This window comes from Chiloscyllium punctatum, chromosome 27, assembly GCF_047496795.1.
Source record: "Chiloscyllium punctatum isolate Juve2018m chromosome 27, sChiPun1.3, whole genome shotgun sequence".
In the NCBI taxonomy this organism is placed as follows: domain Eukaryota; kingdom Metazoa; phylum Chordata; class Chondrichthyes; order Orectolobiformes; family Hemiscylliidae; genus Chiloscyllium; species Chiloscyllium punctatum.
The window spans coordinates 29,058,794-29,084,970 of NC_092765.1; the positions used below are offsets into that span (position 1 = coordinate 29,058,794).

The 26,177-nt window shown below is 38.5% G+C and overlaps 1 protein-coding gene across 2 annotated transcripts in view; it reads left to right on the plus strand.

Moving 5' to 3' along the window:
- Positions 1 to 26,177, plus strand: part of LOC140453591 (protein argonaute-3) — a 131,539-nt gene that overhangs the window by 87,617 nt on the left and 17,745 nt on the right. The window contains exons 6-15 of one of the 2 annotated variants that reach the window (XM_072548402.1): positions 3,783 to 3,917; positions 8,136 to 8,223; positions 9,717 to 9,864; positions 11,052 to 11,171; positions 12,297 to 12,419; positions 18,885 to 18,914; positions 19,699 to 19,832; positions 19,988 to 20,172; positions 22,659 to 22,818; positions 25,605 to 25,695. In XM_072548402.1, the coding sequence (XP_072404503.1) occupies positions 3,783 to 3,917; positions 8,136 to 8,223; positions 9,717 to 9,864; positions 11,052 to 11,171; positions 12,297 to 12,419; positions 18,885 to 18,914; positions 19,699 to 19,832; positions 19,988 to 20,172; positions 22,659 to 22,818; positions 25,605 to 25,695 (1,214 nt within the window). Of the gene's footprint in view, positions 1 to 3,782; positions 3,918 to 8,119; positions 8,224 to 9,716; positions 9,865 to 11,051; positions 11,172 to 12,296; positions 12,420 to 18,884; positions 18,915 to 19,698; positions 19,833 to 19,987; positions 20,173 to 22,658; positions 22,819 to 25,604; positions 25,696 to 26,177 lie in introns of both variants that reach the window. The other variant, XM_072548401.1, reaches the window with a different exon arrangement.

Consider the following 26,177-nt stretch of genomic DNA (forward strand, 5'->3'; position numbering starts at 1 on the left):
GGTGTCCCAGAGATGTTCTCTGAAACATTCCGCAAGTTGGGGTCCTGTCTCCCCAATGTAGAGGAGACCAGATCGAGAGCAACGGACATGGTGGATGACGTGTGGAAGTACAGGTAAATCTTTGTCAGATGTGGAAGGATCCTTTGGGGCCTTGGACAGAGGTGAGAGGGGAGGTGTGGGCACAGGTTGCCAAATTAATAATATATTTATATATGGCAGGTGAGCAATCAGTTTTTGGTGCCCATGCTGTCTGGGCATATGCCCTATTTGTGTGTGCCAAAATTCATCCCGTAGGGCCATCGCTCTCCTTTGTTCATTTTCCTCTGTCTCGCTTCATCTCTTTCTCCCTGTCTCTTCCTTGCTCCCTCTTTCTTTCTCTCACTCCCCCACCCCAAACCCCCCATCCCCCTCTCGCTCTTGCGCTCACATGTTCTCTCTTGCACTCTTTCTTGCCTTGTGCACTCCGACAGTGCAGGTGGAGACACTTAGCCCATTGCATTTCACCCACCCTATCCCTATAACCTCTCATTATCCATGACTAATTCAAGACTAATCTGCACATTTGGACTGGAGCATCCAGTGGAAACCCATGCAGATACAGGGTGACAATGCAAACTCCACACAGACAATCACCTAACGCTGGAATTGAACCTGCATCCCTGGCACTGTGAGGTAGCAATGCTAACCACTGCCACCATGCCACCTCCTTTTACCCCTCCTAATTTTGTATAGTTAGTAGAAATATTAAGGGAAACTAAGCAAACCCCTCTTTTGTCAGATTGACACTATATTAACATTAACCTCAACATTAACATTAATTCAGCACAAAATAAGACAATTAAATTTTCCACTCTCAGGGTCACCCTCATTAATAGATCCATGAAGTAAAAATGCCCACGTTTCTGTGTACACATCTTTATTATTAAAAGGTGTCACTTATTATCTTTCACTCTAAATCCCTACGTATTTGTAATAGAATATGGCCATGTAACTTTATGTTTTAAATACCCTATCCTCCCTAGTCCCTTTGCCCACTTCCACTATAGGTTCTGCAGCTTAATTACAGGATAGTGAATTAATATAGGTAGTTACTGTTAGAAATGTGGTCATAGGAATTCATGATAGTGAATAAAGGAATAAAGTGTATGACTTTAAATGGGGATTGATTTCTATTCATATTGTCTAGTCCAATTATTCTCTGCCCTCCAATTGTGATACACTTGTTGGTTACACTTGGTCTTGGTTCCTTTCTGCAAAATGTGGAGATTAATTACTATTTTTTAAATGATCTAAGTTCGCACCAGTTTACCATTGGGCACTTTTTATTATGTAACTATTGTCGTTTTTTTTCTTAGAATAAATTATTAATCAGATATGGAAGAATACAGTGGAGGACAGTAAACCAGACCTCACTTTGGCATCAATGATGATGTCATGCCAGTTTGGTTCTCAGGAACAAAACAAGCATTACTGGCTCTGCCTAGGAACATTATTTATCTTTTCATTGCTAATATGTAATTTTGTTGAACTGATTAGTTTTTTTTATGCAGAGTAGGACACCCACGTAGCCCAAGTTCAAAATGTGTTCCCAAGCAATTCATATTCATTTGCTCAATAATTATCACCTTTGAATCTTTATAAGCATTCATTAGCAGGTGTAATAATACTCGATAAATAAATCTGTGATAACTTAGTGTGGAATTAAGAGAAATAGAAATACTGCATTCTGTTCTGTAATTTGCACTGTCCTGAATTCCTGTTTTCAGTTAGGAAGGAAAAAAAGTTGCATACGCAGAGTAAGAAAAAGAAAATTGAAGGTTAACTTGATTATCAGATCCTCTAAATAACTGTGCAGTTATTTAGTCATTTGAAGTCTGAAGCTCTGAAGTTAACTCTTTAAGCCTCTCAGCCTTTCTGCATTTCTCTCCTACTTCTTAAAATTCACCCCTCTTGACTAAGCTGCTAGTCACCAGTGTCTTAGTGCTAAATTTTGGCTAATAAGGCTCTTGTGCTATGACTTAGGGACATTGTTACTGTCCCATGGCTATTGCATAGGCTGAGTTTTTGTTGTGTGTCATCAGATCTTTTAGCTCGAGGATATCACAGCTTATTCCAATTCCAAGCCCATCTAGCACTTCTGTACATGTTTTCAAGTAGGAGTAACTAAAACGTAAACAAGTACAAAGACCACAACTAACTTTCCTCTTTCTTCCAATTTCCAACAGGAGTCACTAACAGTACCAAAAACTGTCTTACTAAAATTAGCTAATCAACACTGATCAGGAAACTTGGACACATCAGTGTCTTTAGTGCACAAATATAAGAAGAAAAATGTTACATTATTCCGTAGAAGAATATTGAATGCTTAGATTTGTCTAGTATTGAACTGCTGTGCCTTCCAGTATATCTGATTTGAAATGCATGTGCTGGTAGCCAAAGCTTTAACCATAGTTGTAGTAGAGTATATCAGAAGAGACTTGTGCAGGTGCAACTTTCACAACCTGAACTTTCACTACCTCGCAAGCTCCAAGGAGTCATTCGTAAAATATGACTTCCATTTTTTCACATTCATAAAAAAAGTTTAGATTTGTATGACTTGGTTCTTGCTCATATCTTGATAATATCCTAATGACATAACTGTGATTCCATCTTGGGAGTTTAATGTGACCGGAGAAGGTGAAGAAAGCACAGCTAATCTGTCAGAGTCCATTAATATGTTAAAATGTTGTAGAGATTTGTTTGGGAAGAGTTGAGAGGAGTGAAATTAATTTGTTAATCAGAGGAAAATGGCACAGAAAAAAAAATCTCTCAAATCATTGAGTCTCCAATAACTCTTTCAAAGAATAATCCTGTTTGGTCCCACTCACTCATTCTTTTACTTCTATCCCTGCAATTTTTCTCCCATTACTTAGTTGGTTTCCCCCTTGAAAGCTACATCAAACATGTATCCACCATTCAGTGGTATAGTTCTGTTCCAAATTCCAACTTAATAGAAGCAATAACTTAGGTGATGTTTTTGTTTTTTTTAACCACTCACCTTAACACATTGCTCTTATTAATCCATCAACTTGTGGAAACGGTTTGTCTTTTATTTATTTTATTTAAACACTTTTAACTTAAATATCTACATCATATATTTTCTTTTGCCTGCTCTGCTTTCAGGAATTAACTTAGTTTCTCAGTCAATTCACATATCAGTAATCCCTCGACCTTGGAACCATTCCATAATTCTCTTTACTTCCATTTCTTCTCCAAAGTTTTCATGTTCTTCCCAAGATATAAAGCCCAGAATGGACACACTATTTCAGCTGGAAGAAAATGCAGTTTATATTAAACTTGCAATAAATTCTAGGATGTTTTTTATTAGCTGACTCTACTTATAAAACTCCAAGATTCCATGTGTTTTTAAAATCTTTTAATCTTTTCATCTTCAAAGTTTCATGTGCTACAAATATACTTGGTGTCTCTGTTCTTGCATTAACCAAAAATCACATTGTTTACCTTGTCTTTCTTCAATCTTTCAACCAAAAGATATCTCTTTTCTGCATTGAATTGGTCCTGTGTCCATTGTTTCAGTGTTTGTGTCCTCTTAAAGTGGATTACAATTTTGCTCACTGTTCATTAGACTTGCAAGCTTATGTCATCTTCTCATTCTTTAGACATCGATTTAAAGAATTTTCAGCTTTTTTAATGTGTATCCTAAATATCTTACAAAGCAAATCCTAGTAATTTCCTTGTATTGTTATTCATTTAACTACAATGATTATTTTTCTTCTTTGTAGTTTCTGCCACTGCTTTTTATAAAGCACAGCCTGTAATTCAGTTCATGTGTGAAGTTCTAGACATTCATAATATTGATGAACAGCCACGACCTTTGACAGATTCCCACCGAGTCAAATTCACCAAAGAGATAAAAGGTAAGTTGCAAACATTTTGTTGACTGCTTAATTTAGTAAGACCGTGGGTGATTTTGAAGTCCCGTTAGCTATAATAATTTCCATGACCTGAATTCGTAATTAGAGTCATATAAAGTATACAGCATGAAAATAGACCCTTCGGTCCATGCCGACCAGTTATCCTAACCTAATATAGTCCTATTTGCCAGAACTTGGCCCATATCCCTCTAAACCTTTCCTATTCATATACCAATCCAGATGCCTTTAAAATAATGTAATTATACCAGCCTCCGCCACTCTGTCTTGCCGTTCATTCCATAGACACACCACCCTCCTTATGAAAAAGTTGCCCCTTAGGTCCCTTTTGTGTCTTTCCCCTCTCACCCTCTAATTCTGGACTCCCCCACCCCCGGGGAAAAGACTTTTGTCTATGTATCCTATCCACGCCCTCATGATCTTATAAACCGCTATAAGATCACCCCTCAGCCTCCAACATTCTAGGGAAAACAGCCCCAGCCTTTTCAGCCCCTCTCTGTAGCTCAAATCCTCCAACGCTGGCAACATCCTTGTAAATCTTCTCTGAACCCTTTCAAGTTTCACAACATCATCCTGATAAGAAAGAGATCAGAATTTTATGTAATATTTCAAAAATGGCCTAACCAATGTCCTGTACAGCTATAATATGACCTCCCAACTCCTATACTCCATGCTCTGACCAATAAAGGAAAGCATACCAAATGCGGCCTTCACTATCCTATCTACCTGCGACTCTACTTCCCAAGAACTATGAACCTCACTCCAAGGTCTCTTTGTTCAGCAATGCTCCCTAGGACCTTACTGTTAAGTGTATAAGTCTTGCTCTGATTTGCTTTTCCAAAATGTAGCAATTCACATTTATTTAAATTAAACTCTGGCAGATTTCTCAAGTTTATTCTGTTTCTTAATCCTTGGCAATTTTATGTTGCCACCTTTTTCAAACCTAACCAATGGGTATATTTGTTAATGAAGTAACGCTATAACAAGTATAAGATACCAATAATAAGTGGAAGTAACCATTTTGAATTTGGTATATATTTGCTTGAAGGATAATCTTGTCATAATAGAGAGGCTTGAGTAACCCCTCTCAATTCTGACTCTTTTTCCTTAATACATATTTTTGGATTTAGTTTTCCACTTTATTAAGTTTACTGCACTGAGGAGATTTTTTTTAAGAGTAATCTATTTGCATAAAAATGAAATGGCTGCATGAACAGTGCCATCCACTGGTCAACAGTTATAGTGAAAATTGCAGTTCATTAATGTTACACCTTGTGGCAAGCTAACTCCATACATCCATGATGAGAGTTTTAACAAAAATTATTTCATGTGACATATGAAGACTCTCCCAACATTGACCTTGTCTACAGATGTTGGTGCAAGGAATATGACAGGAACCATGGTGCAGGTTGTGACTTGAAATTCTGATCTGATGCCCAAGTCCTAAATGAACACACCATCAGGTTCCATTTATAATTTAGTGGCTTCCTTGGTTCTTTGAGGGCAGTTGGAATTTGACAAGTTTTCCTATACACAGTACTCTTCACTTACATATCTGACCTCTTACAAAACATTTCATGTATCTTCTTCTTTCCTGTGTCACTTCTTGTAAGGGAGCAGTTCAACACATTATATGTATGATGGCTACTTGTTAGAATAATCTAAAATTAATTTTGCTATCTCCTCTGTCTCAACCCAGTGTCACCCCCTATTTCCAACGTTTATTTATATTTCTTTTGGGAGATAGTCACTGCCTCACCAGTCCAATAGCACAGCACTTCCTATGTAACAAGTGTCTGCATAATCTCTGCTGACTCTTCCTACACTCGTGCAATGTAAATTGATGACCTTTCCTCACCATTTGGAAAACCGAAATAGCCTTTCCTTTGGCACATTAAAACCCATCATAATTTTCAAAATCTCTCGCCAAAATGTTTTCAATGTTTTAAGTTTTCCCTGAAAACAAATTAATTGCTACCTAAACCTTTAACATTACCTCTTGCTCTTATTTATAACACCCAAATTGCATTTTTGTTAGTTCAGTTGCCCTGGAACTTTTAGGCATTCATATTTCACTCCTTGGACAATTGTTTCTTCACATTCTTTATTGCCTTGAGTGTTTATGCTCCCACTGTTGTCATACACTCAAGAAATCGTATTGTACACTTTTCAGCATTGAAATTTAATTTGTCCAGTCAGCTAATCTGCTAGCCACTTTTGCTGAGCACTCCCCTCCATCCTTTGTATCATTTTTACATCATACTCCTTGTATGTGAATGGGGATGAATAATTAAACAACTAACAGGAGGCTCCAGACAAATCCCCATTGATGAAGGGGAGACCATCTTAGTGTAAAAGATGAGGCTTTTTAAAAAAAAACATAAAGTATCCCAATTAACTTGTCTTCTAGTTGACATAAAATCAGACCAAACTTTTGTACATAATTAAAAAAAATGTTTACTACAAGTAATTAGACTCTAGCTACAGGTAGATAAATTTGAACCGTTAATGTATAATTCTACTAATTAAAATTCTGATTCCTTCACAAGAACTGGCGGCATCTGTGGAGAAAAAGCAAAGTTAACATTTCAGGTCCAGTGACCCTTCTTCAGAACACAACAAGAAACAGAACAGAAAACAAACTCTTTCTCTGATCTCTCCTCATAGCTGATACCCTACAAGCCAGGCAATATTCTGGTAAACTGTTCAAACTTCCACATCCTTTTGTTAGTGTAGCAATCTAAAGTGTGAGGCAGCTGCAACATGACATGCTGATTTTTATACTCTGTGCTCTCATCAAAGAACACAAGCATACCATATGCTTTCTTGAATGTCCCTGTCTACATTTGTTTCCACTTTCAGGGAACAGTGGACCTGTATGCCTAGATGCTTCTAAGTTCATGCTACTAAGCATTCTGTTAATGTATACTTCACTCTTGCATTAGACTTTCCAAAACACTACTCATTTGTCTGGATAATCTGCCATTTCTCTGCCCAAGTCTCCAGCCTGTCTATATCCTGCTGTATCCCCTGGCAATCCCCATTACTATCTGCGGTTGCCCCAATTTTTATGTCATCCACAAACCTATTAGGCCACCTACTTGCTCCTCAGTCATTTGTATGTATCTTACAAACAGGGGTCCCAGTGCTGGTCCTTTTGGAACACCACAGGTCACAGACCTCCACTGTGGGAAAACAACCTTCCACTACTACTGTCTTCTGTATCTAAGCTTGTTCTGTTACTAGCACATTGTGGATCCCATATGACTTCAGCCTACCACAAGGGACCTTGTCAAGGCTTACTGAAATCTATTTGAATAAGATACCACCCTGCCATCTTTGTCACTTTCTCACAAAACTCAACCAAGTTTGTGAGAAATGACATTTCCTATACAAAGTCATTCTGCCTTTGGTTAATAATTCATATTTTTTCCAGAAATGAGTAAGTTCTAACTCTTCAGAATCTTCTCCAGTAATTTCTCTACCCATCAGTCTACAATTTTCCAGATTATCCCTGTGGTTTTATGAAATAAAGGAACAACATTGGCTATTCTCCAGTCCTCTAAGACCAAAGAGGACACCATGCTTTCATACAAGGCCCCAGCAATTTCCTCACCGGACTCCCTCAGCATTCTGGGATAGATCCCATCTGGTTCTGGGGATTTATCTACCTTAAAGCTTTTAAAACACCAACACCACCACCTTTTTTAGATTGACATGCCTTGGAATTTCAACACATCCCTCTAGAGACTCATCATCCGCCATTTGAATACTGATGAAAAGTACTCACAAAGGACATCACCCACATCCTTTGGCTCCAGGTATAAGTTCCCTCCTTTGTCCATGAAATTTGTAAGATTAGGAAAGTTGCTATATTCTCCTTTCCTGAATAGTTCACATTCATCAAATGACCATGATGTTCCAACCAATTTGATTTTACCACTGTTAATCAATTTATGGATTGTGAGCAAATTGTGGGAAGGGCCTAGCTTAGATCTTGCTCTGTTTCCAAATTCTAAAGGAAGTGTTGAATGGGCATGGAGTGAAATGGGAACAAACAAGAAATTATACATCTTTTTATTCATCGAAATTTGTTTGAAGCCCAAAACATTAGAAATCAATCTATTTCCCATTATTGAGTCAACAGTTAAATTGGTTTGTAACAGTTGCCTTTTTTGCCTTCTCCTGACAAACTTCTCACAGGATTGAAGGTCGAAGTAACTCATTGTGGACCTATGAGGAGAAAGTACCGCGTGTGTAATGTTACCAGGAGACCAGCGAGCCATCAGACGTAAGTAATAATAAATCATAACAAATTCTGATATTGGATTCTGCAATCTAACAGTATTTTTCTTAAAAGCCCCTCACATTTACAGATGATAGTCTATTCAGATTTTGCCTTTTAATGTTTTTTTTAAAAAACGCTTTAGTATTAGAGATACCCTTGAGCTGCTTGCCCATTGTAGTAAAACTGCCTCCTTGCCGCTTGCCATTTTTTAGTGGTTCTGCAATAAAAAGAAATGGAGTACCACCTCATACAGGCTTGCTGGCTATACCTGAGCCTTCCAAGTACAAGAAGTTTTGCCTTTTTGGGGATGGTCTTCAATCATTACTGTGCTTGAGGTTGTACTCTAATGGCAATTGCTGAACCTTGCATTGTATAGTTGCAAAATTGTCAAACTTAAATATTGCATGATGCACTGCATTTTGTTACTTTTAATTGCACATTTGAATGTTGTTACCAACCTAAGAGGATTAAATCTCCTTTTCCACAGAAATCTTTAGTTCTTTTTAAGCTTCTGTAAAGGATAATGAACATTTTTTTTGTTTTGCCATTGTATGCTGAATGATGTTATATGTGCAACACAAATAAATGTTTATGGAGAGAAATGTTAAAAAGCACAGTATTAGGCATTGGCAAACATCCTGTTGGTTTAATATTGAGTCTCAGAATTGAAGAATTAGGAAGATTTGTCATTCTTATTAGTCCAGTAGATACTTTTAATCCACCTGCTAATTGTTACTTTAAAAAAAAAAGTTGCAATTTGTGCAATGATTGATTTTCATTTGTAATTGAAGGAAAGAAGAATTGGCCATGCTAAATTACCCATACTGTTAGGTGCAGGGGTAAATGTACAGGAATGGGTCTGGGTGGGTGCGCTTCGGCAGGTCGGTGGACTTGTTGGGCTGAAAGGCCTGTTTCCATACTGTAAGTAATCTAATCTAATCTAATTACATTCGCAAAGGCCCTTGGAGAGAATGTAGGCCCTTCTTTTCAATCCAGTCCAAAGTGATTTGATAAAGATATCTTTTTTTCCCAGCTAAAACTTGTTGAAATGTCAGTTCATTTCTTGGTAGATGTGTTAATCCAATGCAAAGCTGCACGTCAATTGTCATGTCACCCTGAGATCATACAGGCAACAAGTAATTGAAACAAATAATTTCCTTTAATTGTAAAGGAGAAATGTACACATTGTTGACAGCAATATGAAAAAGATCAATTTTTTAAAAAATTATTCTGCATAACATTTTTTCCTTGAACAGTTGGCATTTTGTTAATCTGATCACTAGGGATTTGGGCAGTAAGTGAAAGCCAGTAATGGAATCAATTTAAAGGCCACAGCTGTGTAAACCGATTGGTGCATTATCCAAATTAAGATATAAACTCATTAACCCCATTATTAAGTGTAGAAATATGATTTGATTGGTTTTCTGCCAGTTACATATCAACTTATCTGTTACTTAGCTGTAGATCTATACTGAGGATTATTGTGGTACTTCCAGGTTCCCCTTGCAGCTGGAAAGTGGACAGACTGTAGAGTGCACAGTAGCACAATATTTCAAACAGAAGTACAACCTTCAGCTAAAGTACCCACATCTGCCCTGTCTACAGGTGGGACAGGAACAGAAGCACACCTACCTACCACTTGAGGTGAGAGATAAATGGAATTGATTCACTCTTACTAGCTTGACCTCTTTAACATCCAGTATCTTAACAAAATTAATTTTGTTATGCAAGCACCACTGGTTTACAATCAAACTAGTGCCTTGGTTAATTTCTTTCTAAGCTGTTATCTTGTCCAGAAATTGAGACTGAAATTTAAACTTGGGATTTGCCGTGTAAAGATCCCAAAGAAGTCAAGCGACTCAAAAATACTTGTTTTTCCAAAGTCAATTGAGGTAAAATGTCTGATTGGACAGATTGAAAAGAGAGTTTCTGTTTCTATAGCATGTTTCAAAATCTTAAGATGTCCCAAAACACTTGCAACCAATGAAGCTTTGTCACTGTGGTAATGGAGAAAACTTGTGAACAACTATGAGATTATTGGTCAGATGATCTTCTTTACTTAATGTTGATTGAGGGATAAATATGGACCAGGCTATCAGAAATTAAGCCTCGCTCCTCTTCACTTTTGGCATATAACCTCCTTAAATGAACCTGAGAATTCTGTTGAGATTCAGATTATCATCCAACTCAAAAAGAAGGCACATGAAACAATGTAGCATTGAGACAGAAATACTTTCTCAGAGTAGGCTTTTCATTTTTACATGTTTCTTCTGGAATTGTAATTGGCAAGTGTCTTTATATGGGAAAGATCATCATGAAAATCTTGACAGCAGTTGTGGGTTGCAGTGTGAGAAAATTTCATAATGCTAAAATTCAGTCATTGACCTCTCAATTAGTTTGGAACCCAAGAGGCTTTTGTTTACTAATTTCATAGCATCACAGCAACCAGTATTTATTTTGCAACAAACTGTTTTTTAAAACATCACATTACACATATTTTGTCTAATTATTTTCATATCAGCATTTCAGTGTGGATAGTATCAACTTTCAGACTCTCAAGACAATGGGTTTGTCATTAGCTGTTAGCCAGTTGTGTTTAGTGTTGTGTTTTAAACAATATTGTACAATCCTGTCTACAAAATGTATTTCTTTAAAAGTATGGTGAGTCATAGCCTAACTCTGCTGTACCAAGGTCTTTAGCATTATTAGAGTATTTATAATTAAGACATTGCACCTGCATGTATCAAGCTAGTTATTGCTGTGAAATGGTAGTCCTAGTGCGTAAATATTAATGATCTATATGTTTCCACTGATGTTTTACATTTGATTAGGTGTGTAACATTGTTGCGGGACAGCGCTGTATCAAAAAACTGACAGACAATCAAACATCAACCATGATTAAAGCAACAGCACGGTCAGCACCTGACAGACAAGAGGAGATTAGTAAACTTGTGAGTTAATTTGTTTCTGCATGTAGTCAGATTGTAGTTAAGGCTATTTGTAACTTCTGTATGTTGCTTAGATGTGAGAGTTTATCGAATGGATTTTAATTTATAAAGAAATTCTTTGCTTTCATATAATGTGCTCATCACCTGAGACATGAATTTCACCATGCTCACAAAAATTTGGCGATTATGACAGCAATTTTGTTGTTCTGTGATAGTGAGCTCACACTCATCTCTAGCTTTCACCTTAGGGAGGTAAGAAACAGCAGTAATTGATCCTGCTCCACCATTCAATATTACCATGACAATTTTTGGCTTCAACTCCAGTTTACCTGGCCACACTACTTGATTCCCTAAAGACCAAAAATCTGTCTGCTTTAGCCTTAAATATATTCAGCATTGGAATTTCCACAGTCTTCTGAGCTAAAGAATTCCAAAGGTTCACAAACTTTTGGCTGAAGAAATACCTCCTCATCGGAGCCTTAAGTTATTGTTCCCTGGCCAGGGCTGGTGCCATTGTGTTCTAGATTCCCCAAGCAAGGAAAAAGAAAGTATCTATTTTATTGAGTTCGTTCACAATCTTATATATTTCAATGAGATCATCTCTCATTCTTCTAAACCTGTGAGAATATAGACCCAGTGTAGACCATCTTTTATTGTAGGACAATTGTGTTATGCTTTGGTTGCTTCTCTACATTTAACTACCTCACTTTTGTAAAATATTCATCATCCCCACCTCCCAGCTACCTTCCAAACTTTTCACCTAAATCTCCCTCCCAACCAGTTTACCCATCACTATTTCGCTTCATGGTGATTTTAAACTTCAACTAAATTTTCCCTTGTCCTTGTCTCACTAATCTATTTTAGCTGCATTTATGTAATCAGCTACCTCATCTTTCATCTTGTTATAATTAACCTCAAAATATCTCGGTTGTCCTTTCAAAGTCTAAACTTCAATCAGGAACTTTTAAATTCATCAAAATAAGTAGCAACAATAAATAAGGTTTTCATGTATTCTTTTCATATTTTTTAAATTGTTTAATAATTGGCTGTGTAATGCAGCCCATGTTCTTTTCATGCTGGTTTTGAAATATATTTTAATTTGAGTATTTGGTATTTCACTTTTTTCAGGTAAAAAGTGCAAACTATGACGATGATCCTTTTGTCCAGGAATTTCAGTTTAAAGTGAGAGATGAGATGGCTCATGTCACTGGGCGAGTACTTCCAGCTCCCATGCTGCAGTATGGGGGAAGGGTAGGTTATGACAATACTTATGAAATTTGTGACTGTGAAATGAGGAGTTGACAATTTTACTGGAAAATAATCATTTTTAAAATTTAGAATATCAATGTTTGCATTGCGCTATTAACATTATCTCGTGATAGGCACAAAATATAATAAACCTGTAAACTGAACCTACTCTTGACTTTGATTGTCATGTGAATATGTTTTGAAAGTTTCTTCATGTTAATAAGTCTTTTCCAGAACTTTGGGACCATTATTATTCAGTTTTGCTGGGGAGAATGGTAGAAGTTTTTGTTGTAGGCTAGATTAAAATTTTAATCTTTATCTTTAGTGATAATTATCTAGATTTTTCATTTAATGCAATGGACTTTGACAAAGTTCTGTTAAATGTACAGTACTTGTACGTGGAACTATAAGTGAATTGATGAGCAAATGAATAGAGAAAGAAAAATCCAAAGGTCTCAAAGCGGACCTAAATTCTTTTGCATGTATTCAAGAGTCATTTGTAATGCAACAGTAGTTTAAGAGCAGATAATCTGCCCAAAATTTAGTCTGTGACATTCGATCCAATATCGAGTCCAATGTACCACTCCAGCCTTCAGGCGCCTGAGGAACAATGTTCAAAGTCTGAGATCTCAAACCTAGCAGCAGCTGTGGTCCCCACCTTCCTGTACACATTAGAAAAATGGACGATGTACAGCAGACACTTCAAATCCCTGAAGAGTTATCAGGGAACTGCCTTTCCAAAAACTTGCAAAGTCATGCAGAGAGACTTCAAGTCTGCTGTAATAACTTCTAACATCAGTGTATTTAAGTACTCAATGGTTGAGTTTTAAATCAAGGGGCCAGCAGATGAGAAAGCCCAGGACATCACTGCAAAGATCAAGACCAAAGTATTTGCAAGCATCTTCAGCAAGAAGTGCCAGATAAACAATCTATCTTGGCTTCCCCCTAAAGTCTCCAGCATCTTAGCTTATTGGATTCACTGCACATGACTAGATTCCCTAAAGTGTGGAAACAGGCCCTTTGGCCCAACAACTCCACACCAACGTGCCGAAGAGTAACCCACCCAGACCCATTTCCTTCTGACTAATGCACCTAACACTCTGGGCAATTTAACATGACCAATTCACCTGAACTGCACATCTTTGGACTGTGGGAGGAAACCGGAGCACCCAGAGGAAATCCACGCAGACATGGGGAGAATGTGCAAACTCCACACAGACAGTCACCTGAGGCTGGAATCGAACCTGGGACCCTTATGCTGTGAGGTAGCAGTGCTAACCACTGAGCCACCATGCTGCCCTTAACTGACATCAAGTATCAGTTGAAAGCACTACATAGGCTATGGGCCTTGACAACATTCTGACAATAGTACTGAAGATTTATGCTCCAGAACTAGTTGCATGTCTGACCAAGCTGTTCCAGTACAGTTGTAGCACTGACCTCTACCCAGCAAGGTACAGACTGCACAATATCCTCTCCACAGAGTGGGACAAATTCACCCTGTCCAATTACACCCCATCAGTCTCTTCTCAATCATCAGCAAAAAGATGGAAGGTGTTATCAACTATGTTTTCAAGTGGCACTTACAAAGAAAAATGCTACTGTCTCTCGCACTCCATTTGGAATCTGCCAGATCCACTCAGCTGCTGACATCATTGTATTCTTATTCTAAACATTGACATGAACAAAACTCGAGGCAAAGCAAGGGTGAGTGTCCTTGACATCAAGATAGGATATATCTGCGTCCAACTCAGCAAGACCTGCACGACAGTCATGGGAGAAAGTGAGGACTGCAGATGCTGGAGATTAGAGTCGAGAATGTGGTGCTGGAAAAGCACAGCAGGTCAGGCAGCATCCGAGGAGCAGGAGAGTTAACGTTTCGGGCATAAGCCCTTCATTAGGAATTAGGCTTGTGGGCCAAGGATCTGAGGGATAAATGGGAGGGGGTGGGGCTGGGGGGAAAGGTAGCTGAGAATACCATAGGTAAATTAAGGTGGGGGAGCAGGCAATAGGTTGGAGAGGAGAGTGGAGCAAATAGATAGCAAAGACAATGGATAGGTCGCTCTCTTGATATGTTTATCCTGCCAATGAATTTGCAAGTTTTTGGAAAGGCAGCTCCCTGATAACTCTTCAGGGATTTGAAGTGTCTGCTGTACATTGTCCATTTTTCTAATACGTACAGGAAGGTGGGGGCAACAGCTGCTCTGTATACTATGTGCTTGCTGCTAGGTTTGAGATCTCAGACTTTGAACATTGTTCCTCAGGCGCCTGAAGGCTGGAGTGGTACATTGGACTCGATATTGGATCAAATGTCATCATTGTCTGCCCACACAGAGAGGAGGTTCCTGAGGTATAGGAAATATATCATATTGTCCAGAGGCTGGCCATGTATTTTGATGGTCAAGGACAGTGTTGTGTGGCAGGAAAGAGTTGATAGCTAGCCTTTGTTTTCCAGATGTTTAATCTGAGACAGATTCTCTCATGTACCTCAGTGAATGTGTCAACGATGGATTGTGGCTCAGCCTCTGAGTGTATATGCCCATGGGTACTACCTGCCTACTCCACTTGAATGACAGAGGTCAGGATGGCTTTAGTCTGACCTGGAAGCATCAAAGGTTAAGCGACGTTTCGGGCATAAGCCCTTCTTCAGGAATCAGAGCCTATGCCCGAAACGTCGATTCTCCTGCTCCTTGGATGCTGCCTGACCTGCTGCGCTTTTCCAGCAACGCATTTTCAGCTCTGATGTCCAGTATCTGCAGTCCTCACTTTCTCCTCCAGCATCAAAGGTTAAACAGTTTCCCATTCGCTTATAAGTCAGCTCCAGTCTGCATGGTGCTTCATGGCGATGAGTGTTATGTTTCACTGAGGAAGATGGAGAAGAGTGTAGTGCAATGATGTAAGCATGCTTAATCCCATTTTGTGTTCATATTGGGTCCATGGTGGACTCACTGGTGAGGATTGTGGCTCGTCATCGTGAAGCAGGCAGAGAATGGTGACAAATTTCTCCAGGTAGCTGAATTTGAGGAGTATATTCCACAGTCACTCATGGTTGATAGAGTTGAAGACTTTTGTGAAATTGAAGATGGCCATGTACAGAGGTTGGTGCTATTCTATGTACTTATCCTGGATTTGTCTCTCACTGAAAATCAAGTTCATTGTGCCACTTGAAACTGCATTGCAACTCATAGGGGAGTTCTTCAGCCACTGGGAGGAGGCAGTTGAAGAGGATTCTCAAAATGACTTTCCCATGGCAGACAGTAGAAAAATCCCTCTTTCTACAAACAAGTCTATCTCCTTTCTTGAAGATGATCACAACGATGACATCTGAGATCTCCCATCATGGTTTCTTCCTTCCAGACGATGGCAATAAGATCTGTCGAGAGTGCCTCTCTGCCATATTTTATTACTTCAGCTTGTTTCTCAGCTCCTGGATGACTTTTCCGACCTCATGCCAGGTTGGAGATGTGCTGATATGGCGACAGATAGCGTACTGCAGGTTGGCATTGAGAGCAACTATGTCAAAGGCTGCAACTTTGTTGAGGAGTCTTCAAAGGTGCTGACTGCTTCTCGGTCTTTTGAGTGACTGTCCATTTTTTGGTTCTCAGTGGAGTAGATTCCTGGGTACTCAGCCTGACTCAGCTTTGATTCCGCTGAAAATATTGTGCACGTCGTGGTTCTCAATGAGTTGCTGAATCTCCTGTGTTCGGTTGCCTATAGTCTTGTTTCCTGTTGCTCAGGTTTTGTTGGAGCTGCTAGTTCAAGAATGCCTTGTGTTTGCATTCTCATCAAACCATCGATCTTGATGTTTCCTCGTCAAGAAGCAAGCATCTCCACGTAGGTATTGATTATCCCCTTTTGGAATGAACCAGGTGCTGGGCACTTTGTGGCCCTGACATGTTGGTTATCACCAGTTTGGCTTTGGGACAATGCCTGAGTAGGTCTCAACTGGTTGTTGACACTAGTAACCTTGAATCTCCTGTGGTAGAGTACCTCTGCTGGTTTGGAACCAAATTGATGGAGATGGTAGAGCAGATTGATGATGGTGATTGGTCAAGCACTCGTCATTTCCAGTCATGCAGCAGATTTAGAGGACATTTTCGTAGTCCCTTGTTTGAGCAATGATGTAGCCAATTAGATGCGTGCTTGGAGGAGGTTGTTGTCATGAGGTCTTGTGCTTGTTTTCTCATGGAACAGGGTGTTTATTATAATGCTGTCATGTTCAGGGCACTTTTTCAGGAGGACTCCATTGGGGTCTGTTTTCCCAGTGGGGCTTTGGGTTGGCTTGCATCCCGCATGGATCTGGTATTGAAATAATCAAGGAGAATCAACTCCTCTCCCTTGGGGGTGCGGGACAGCGATGCAGGTGTAGAATGCTTCTCTTGTCTCATCGGTTTGATCTCGGGTTGAGATACAGGCACTTGTTATGACAGAGATGGACATCCAAATCAACCTTTCTGCATTTATATTTACAACACAGTAAAATTAAAACCTTCACAGGCTCTCAAAATTAACTTCAGTGGTTCCTAACCAGACTCTGCAAATCAATTGTAGACACAATGTCTGCAGTTCAAACAAGAGACTGTGTGCAATTTATGACACCACAGTAACTTTAGCAGAGCAAAATTAAAAAATAATATAGTCTAATTAATATTTGTGATTTAAACCCAATATTCTTTGTCTTCAGCCTCACTCTCTCAAAAACAGACACACAAATACAGTTAAGGAATAAATAGAGGAAAATAATAAATTAGGCAGATCTCATAAGCGGTTTTCACAGTGTATTGTTCCACAAATGTAGATGATTGTTTCTTGATTGATTTTTCTGAAGATATTGATCAGGGCCACCTTTTCACTCCGAGGAAAGTCAGTGATACTTGGAATTTAGTTTCTATTCTCTGAACTTCCAATAGAAGATGACAAGATGCTAGGCAGGCAGTTTTCAAATCCTTGTGCTGTAGCATCAACAACAGAATTCCTTCCCACAGAGAACTCATTCCAAACCTCAGTTCAAAACTTGTTTCTCCCTGTCAGAATGATCATCTCCCTATAAGGTCCTAGTTACCATTCATTTGCCAATTCTGTTTGAGCACTAGATCTTTCCCAGACTTGCTAGAATAATTCCCAGGTACTGACCTTGTTTCTGGCTAAACGTTTGTTATCAGTTAAATATACTGTTCTTTGCTGGTGTCAAGAATCTGTAGACCCTTTTGCACAATTAACTTCCTGGCATGACCTCGCAACAAACAACAGCTTGTTTCTTCAGATTTCCCTATTTTCAACACAAGCTGCTGCCCACAGTCCAAATGTCATTTTCAGCTCACAGTTCTCTGTTCACAGCTCCAAATCAAAATTTATAAAAGAACAAAACATAAATAATGAAAAATCAAGGGTTCTAACACACTGTATTGTACTGATTCTGAGCCAGAGTGAGGTACTCACTTACCCCAAAGGCATTCATTGAGATGTAGGAACAATTCGTTCCTGACTGCCCTGTAGAAACAACGTTCTTCTGGTTTGCCTTTCTAGAAGGTAGCTTGCTCTTTAGGCTGATGTCCTACCAGTCGTGTCTCACTGACTGTGACGCCAGAGTTCCCAGACTATGATGTCAGTGTCACATTCAGACCAGTTGTTGTTGAGGTTGTTAAAGGGGTCCAAAAGTTCCAAGTCCCTGAAGTTAAATTTGGTGGTACAAGAGGGAGGAGGTGTAAAAGATCCCTATGCATAATTCTTTTAATATGGGATGGTTGTTGCACACCAACTACAACACAGTCCAAACAGCATGAGCTTTAGTCCAAGACGACTGGAGAGACAGGCTGTGCTAGAGGGTGAGAGGCTAACAAGCACTCCGTTTCCATCAATCACTACCATGGTGGAATAGGAGGCAAAGCCTATAGTAGTGATGACCAATGATATCTGTGTGTCAAAGGGGTGTCCTAGCTGGGATCCGATCCAGAGCCATTCATCAGCTCAAGCTCCTGTGGTAGTAGGTCAAAGTTCAACTCAAAATGGCACAGTGAGTTGGGGAGCTGGACCTAGTCGAGTTCAGAGTCATATTGCAGTCCATACTGGGGATGTGCCAATAATTAAATTATATTGAGCTATGTAATCTTTACATGGTTTATCTTGACCCCAGAAGAGCCTGATTCAGAACTATTATTGAAGTTTTTTTTTTATTTTGCAAAACTAGTTCGACAAGAATGTATTGTTTTTTGGATTTTTTAAATTGAATTAACCCTTTGGGATTACAGCAGAAGATAGCATTAAAAGTGCAATGTCCTGTGCATTGGAATTTGTTCACAGTTTACGGATTTCTTAAATTCTCCTTGTTCAGTAATATGTGTCTGTGTATCATAGAAGGTGTACAGTGTCTAGAGAATTGATGACGTTAAGAGAGCGTGCAGGCTTTTTTAAAACAAATTTGTGATGACAATCCTGGTATGCACTGAATTACAATATCTTATTTTATAGGTGGAACCAAGTCATTTCAGATTACAAACTGTAAGTAACCCTAAGCATGACTAAATGAGCAATGTGATATTGTCTGAAAATATCTTGTTAAATAAACATACACAATGCTGTTTACCTTGTGTGTCATACCTTGTATATTTGTGTGGTGAGCTAATTTTTGGTCCATGTGGTTAAAGCTGTACCCATCAGATGCACTAGTGAGAATTCTCCTACTAACATGTTTAATGTAATACAGTAATACAAAAGCAAAATACTACAAATGCTCAAATTCTGAAAGAGAAACAGAAAAGGCTAGAAATAACCAGCAGGTTCAGCAAAATTTCTGCTATGTCATTGGTCACAGCGTACAGTGGAAGCTTAAATATGGAGAGACAGAAAGAGCGAGAGATAGTAGAAAATCAGGATTTTGTTTGAGAAAGTGCCACATTAGCTCACATTTCAAAAACAATGAGAGGAGACTATTCTGTCAAATTCTCACACCCTTGAGTTGATTGTGTAATCTATTTAAATTTAAGTTGCAAATATCTTTTTAAAATGCAGATATATCAGTCATTTATTATTAGTCGTTTTACGCTGCACACATTTCAATTCGATAGTCAAACAGTACTAATCGTCTGTAACAATATTTTAAAAGCTACATTGATGAACAGATTCCAAGCTATCCAGATAAATCTATCTTATGTTTCTAATTGTGAAAGTTACATAACTTCTTTCCTGATTGCATGAATTAAAAATGTTTAATTTGTGTAAGATTTCCATTTTTTTCAAAATAAGGTGTGATTGATCTGATCTTTTATTTTACTACTTTCTGCAGAATCGAACGGTTGCTACTCCAAGTCATGGTGTTTGGGACATGAGGGGGAAACAGTTCCATACTGGGGTTGAAATCAAAATGTGGGCAATAGCATGTTTTGCAGCACAAAGACAATGTAGAGAAGAAGTACTTAAGTAAGATGACACTTCCCTAACTTTAAATTTATTGTTCCAGTTAGCTACTTCCAAACAAATAAATTACTTTTAAAGCATTAGAATTATTATAATTTTGGTCTTGGTTCTAAATGTATTTAAATTGAGTGGATGATCACTTACCACTGTCTTCTCAGGAGTTTTACTGACCAGCTACGGAAAATATCTAAGGATGCGGGGATGCCTATCCAGGGCCAGCCATGTTTCTGCAAATATGCGCAAGGAGCTGACAGTGTAGAGCCAATGTTCCGGCATCTGAAGAACACCTATTCAGGACTCCAGCTTGTTATTGTTATTCTACCGGGGAAAACACCTGTCTATGGTAATTAAATATTCTTTAAATTTGTAAACGCACCTAATTATTTAAACTTTAAGGTTTAAATCCTTACTTGGCATCTCCTCCTCCTCCTCCTCCTCCTTCTCTTCTCCTCCTCCTCCTTCTCTTCTCCTCCTCCTCCTTCTCTTCTCCTCCTCCTCCTTCTCTTCTCCTCCTCCTCCTTCTCTTCTCCTCCTCCTCCTTCTCTCCTCCTCCTCCTCCTTCTCTCCTCCTCCTCCTCCTTCTCTCCTCCTCCTCCTCCTTCTCTCCTCCTCCTCCTTCTCTCCTCCTCCTTCTCTCCTCGTAATACTGCTTTTCAAGTTCTGTTTTTTAATCTTCTCATTAAACTTTTATATTTAATCTGGAGAGCCTGCACCTTTTCCTTAACTGTCATTCCTACTAATCTGTACAACAATTTCCAGATTCTCACATTCCCCTGTCACAATATGCTTCAAACATTTTGATACATCCTTAACCCTGGCCCCAGAAAAGAGTTATTATACAATTGCATAACCTTGCCCAATTTTAGTGTAAGCCTGGCATTTGCTTGTATGACAAGAGTGTGTCAGTTCATATAATCCACATCCACTTGAAGGGTGTGAAGGAAATTAAAGATTAGCTGCTACATTTGCTTTCATTGGAACTGATTGAAATGTAAATGAAGTCCAAATCAGCCTTGATTTGTTCATTAATCTAAGTAACATTTCAGTGGAGCATATAGATTGCTACTGGTGATGAGATTATTTTGTGGAAGATTATGCACAATTGTAATGTCACTAGATTATGTAACCCAAAGGCCGAAGATGGTGCTTGTGAGCATGAGTTCAAGTCTATATCTTTATCAGGTGAAACCCAGATACTGTTCATTGTATAAATGAAGGTTAAGTGTATGAGTGGGCAGTTATTTGTATAATTATAAGATCAAGTGTTACTAGTTAGTGTGGTATATGTTCTTATCAATTTAATATCTGATATATTCCCTATCTGGGAGTCAAATACTGTGGATTTTGAATCAGCAGATAGTGCACCTACCTTTGAGCCAGAAGTTCTGGGCTCAACAAGGGACATGTTAGATGGAGATGAGGAATTTCCTCAGGTGAATGATTTTAATTCTTTTCCCTTGCGGGGTCTGTGGCTGTTGATAGAAATGAATGGATTTCTGGAGACTAATGACATAAGGATATTTGGAGATAGTGTGTAAGATAGATGATAACCACGGTCAGTTGGATAGAATGAATGACCTACTCATTTTCCTGTGTTCAAGACCCACTCCAGGTTCGTTGGCTGTGGAAGGTGTGTTTATATCATTAATTAAATTGTTTAATAATCATTCAAGCACTTCCCCACTATTCCTCAGGGAAGAAGGTATTTACGAAACAAACAAGATCAAATCTAAAAGGCATTCTATCTGGTACAGGCATGTGTAGCAAATTGAAGAACTGCCTTGATGGTCTGTTCCTGCACCTGCTTATTAACAGGTCTAGGCAAAGGGCAGTTAAAGGGATCCATATGACCTGGCTGTCTGCCTCTCCATTCATGGTTCTGTGTGAACTTTGAATGTCCTTAAGGGAAAGTGCTGAGTCCATGTCCTTGTAGTCGGTGAGCACTGCAAAAGTTGCAATGCATTATCACGCCTCATTTCATTTAATATTTTCATTTTAGTTACAATGCCCCTGTAAAGGGTAGTTCAATGGTTGTACTTTTAATTTGTTTTTTCTTAATCTGAAAAATATAAAGGGACACTAATTAACTAATTGAGCTGGTGTTCTGTTGTAGAATTAGGAACTATACATGTTTATAATTTCAATTTGTGCATCGGAAACTGAGTAAAGACTTCCGGTCTCTTCCTTCACCAGCTGGTTGACAAATTTAACAGAAACCGTTCATGAGACTGACTTTGAGCATCACTGATCACAACAAGTGGTGCTTCAGGGTATTGCAACAGCACAAGTAAAGCAGCATACTTTTGATGCCACTTTATTTATTTGAACCAGTGTATTAACCTTGCATTGCAAAAGCAGCAGCACTATTGTGGTTGAAGTTTCTTTCAATGTTTCAGTTGCCTTAACTCAAAAGTTTAATTTCTCCCATTTTTTATTTTACTGATGTATATTGAGAAGACTTTGCTTACCACTAGATATTTCTAAGCAAATTATAACTGGATGTTTTTTATGTACTGTCAAGTATTTAGTAGAAATGGTACCAGGGTATGTGTTTAGCTGTCTATATAAATGAATTTGAAGGATTAGAGTTATTGCAGCAAGGAGCACTAGTAATCTGTGGAAGTGCAGGAATACTTGCATCTGGGCTGTGAAGTGCAAGGTTTGAGACTCCAACCATCTTGACACACACTGCAAATTCTTAATCATCCAGAAGACTAATTGAATGGATCCTCAAAATAGCTCTCTGGGTAGCCTGACTCAGTCAGTCTGACTGCCTTCATTGGGGAAACCACCAAGAAAAATCTTCTAATGCATTCACCTTTCTTCTAGCCGAGGTGAAGCGTGTGGGAGATACTCTCCTAGGAATGGCTACTCAGTGTGTTCAAGTGAAGAACGTTGTCAAAACGTCTCCACAGACATTATCGAACCTCTGCCTAAAGATTAATGTGAAACTAGGTGGTATTAACAACATTCTCGTGCCACATCAGCGGTAAGTTTGTTTTCTTGTTTTGTCTCAATCAAGATGCTTTATAGAAATATTATAAAACAAAATATGGCAATAGCCACAAGGTGATATTGAGTCGGATGACCATAGCCTTGTCAAATAAATAAGTTTTAAAGATGATCTTAAAAGCGGAAACTGAGGTGAAGATGGGCATGTATTCTGAACTTTAGTGCTTAGGTAACTGTAGGAACAGCCAACAAACATGAAGCAACTAAAATCAAGGATAACTATAGACCAGAATTAGATTAGCACCAGTATCCTGGATGGCTCTGAGGCTGGACAAGGTTAAGATGTTGAGTGGTAAGGACATGAAGGAATTTTGAAAGGTAGAATAAGAATTTCAGCATTATGACATTAATCATTTGGGAGTCGGTGTAGGTCAGCAAAGGCAGATGTATGGAGAAGCAAAGCTTGTTGTGAGTTGTTATAACACAACCAACCAAGTTTGGATAACCTCATCAGTATTAAAAAAATTATGAATGTTATCTTAAATTGCTGATTTATAATGATTTTTGCCTTTGTGAAGTTAGCAGTTTCCCTGGCAGTATGGGTGAGGGCTTTGACTTTTTGACAAGATATTCACTTTCAGTTGGAGTTCCACTTCATTCAGCTACAAAACCGAAGGTTTGTGAAATCTCATTCAGGTGTTTTGGCAGAAGTTTGCTTGAATTTGCTAAGGTTTAAAGTATAACTGATTTTGGTAGATCTCTGTGTGAACATGCAGTTATCTTTGTGAAGCAATGACCATGTTGTTTCCAAGACTGAAATGGGTACAGTGGATGTAGAGCCAGAAGTTGAATTGGGCTCCTTTTTTGTTTTAAAATTGATGAATCAGTGATTGAAGCAAACAGACTGGAAAGGATCTTCTGTTGTGCAAACTATGCTGATCTTCCGACAGGAAGCAATTAGCTGGGTGTCCCCAGGTAGGACTAGGAAAATCTGAAGTTCCTCTGTCAGAATGATATTGAGTAATCCTTGCTGAAGACAAATAAGGACTGATTCACACTCCATATATGATGCATCTATAACATACAACCATTAACTGATTTGTGTCCATGTAAGAAGCATTGTTATAAATCTGAGATGTAACAGCAAGTTTATACTTGCAAAACCCTGAATTTTCTTTACAACAGATGTAAGAGGAAGAAATAGCACAAACATACATGTTATATTGGTAAAATTCAATAGTCAAGAGACTTCAAAAGGAAATTTGAAACAGCCTTGCTAGATGTAAGGAGCTCTTGAAATCCTCTGTATTGCTGAACTGATCGTTCTAAAGTCCTGATTCGTATGAAAAGATAGTTACATGAGCAGCTGACAGATCAGTGATTGTTTGCATAGTTTATTTTGTAATTTCTTTTCTCTAAATATTTCATGGCATTAAAATTCACCCAAGAATCTTGAATTTTGTATTGAAGCATTCTAGTTAAGGCAACTATTTTGTATTGACAGTTATAAGTAAGCCAAGCTAAATGTCAGTAACAAACGAGATGTGTAGAAAAGGAAGGATTGGTCAGCTCTCAATGATAAGACAAAGTACAGGAAAAAGAGCATAGTGGCATGGTGTAACTTCAACAATCTCTCCCTCAATGTCAACAAAATGAAGGAGCTGATCGTCAACTTCAGGAAGTAAGTGGAGGACATGCCTTTGTCTGTATCAGTGGCACTGAAGCGGAAGTGGTAGAGAGCTTCACATTTCTATGAATAAATATCACTAGCAATCCTTCCTGGTTCGTCCATGATGATGCTAAAGTCAAGAAAGCACACCAATGCCTCTACTTCCTCAGAAGGCTAAGAAAATTTGGCACGTTCACAATACCTGTTACCAATTTTTATAGATGCACCATGGTATGCCAACTGCTGTTATTAAAATTATTAAATTGTTAATGCAGCCCTGTCCATCACACAAACCAGCCTTCCTTCCATTGTCTATACTTACTGTTGCCTCAGGAAAGCTGCTAACATAATCAAAGTTCCCTCCCATCCCAGTTATACTCTTCCACCTTCTTCCATCCGGCAGAAGATATAAACGTTTGAAAACACAACATCACATTAAAAAATAGCTTCTTCCCAGCTATTATCAGATTTATGAACAGACCTCTCATATTTTACAGTTGATCTTTCTCAGCACCTTCGCTGTAGCTGAAAGACTATATTCTGTATTTTATTCTATTACCCTGATGTACTTCTGTGAGGTATGATTTACCTCGATAGCATGCAATATAGAACTTTTCACTGTATCACCGTATGTGTAACAATAATAAATAAATCTAAACAAATCAAGTCAAAGGTGGAGTTGGAGCCCGAGGGATATATGAAACAATAAATTTTCATGGAAAGGAAGACATTGGACTTTGCTATTGATGGTTTGTTGGAGTGTTTTTGCTATTATGCAGTTAACGATGGTGTCACATGCTTGCATTGTTTCATATATTGTCTCTAACCTAATTGCTATGACTCTGTGGTAAGGTTTCAAATCAGATTACACTTATTAACTTCAGTCACACTAGCATGAAATTGGCATCAACAGAAATAATTATTTTCTAAAGACTATACATTATATATAAGACAAAAATTTATTTGTAATAAAGATAGTTGTTTGGAATAGAAATTAGTTAGTCAAAAGTTTGCAAACAATCAAATTTATATTCTAGTCAGACTCTGCAATTTATGTACAAATTAATTTCATAAGAAACAAAAAGCACCTATATTTGCATTATATCTGTTCCATTTCTTTGTTTATTGTTTGTTTCTTCATTTAATGCCTGTAGACCATCCGTATTCCAACAGCCTGTGATCTTTCTGGGGGCTGATGTCACACACCCACCAGCTGGAGATGGCAAGAAACCTTCTATTGCTGCTGTAAGTGTTCTTTTTTTTGACATAAATACGTACTCTCAAATGGGCAAGGGTAGTGGAGGAAGAAAGGAGAAAAATGTGCAATGTAAGCAAATCTTGTCTTCTGCATTATGTACTCTTAATTTTGAACGTGGTCGAAGGAACATGCTGGGCTGTTTGCACTTAGTTCATGAATTTTCCAGGATTATTTTGGATTTTGGTCAACTTGAGGGACATGCTAAATCAAGACAGCCCATCTAACATTACCAGGGTTGGTAGGGTTCATGTGGGGGTAGGGGGAAGGGAGGGGTGGGTGGGCATTTAAAGGTTGGTATACAGAGAAAGAAGTGACAATTCCAGGCATGAGGTACTCCACTTGCATTGCATATCTGGATCTCACAATTCGTTCCTCTAGGATAGTGGTCTATTTCAAAGGCAGCAAATGCAGAAGCAGGGAAAGAAGCCATCACAAATGATTCTCTGGTTTTAATTAGCTGGAGTAGAAA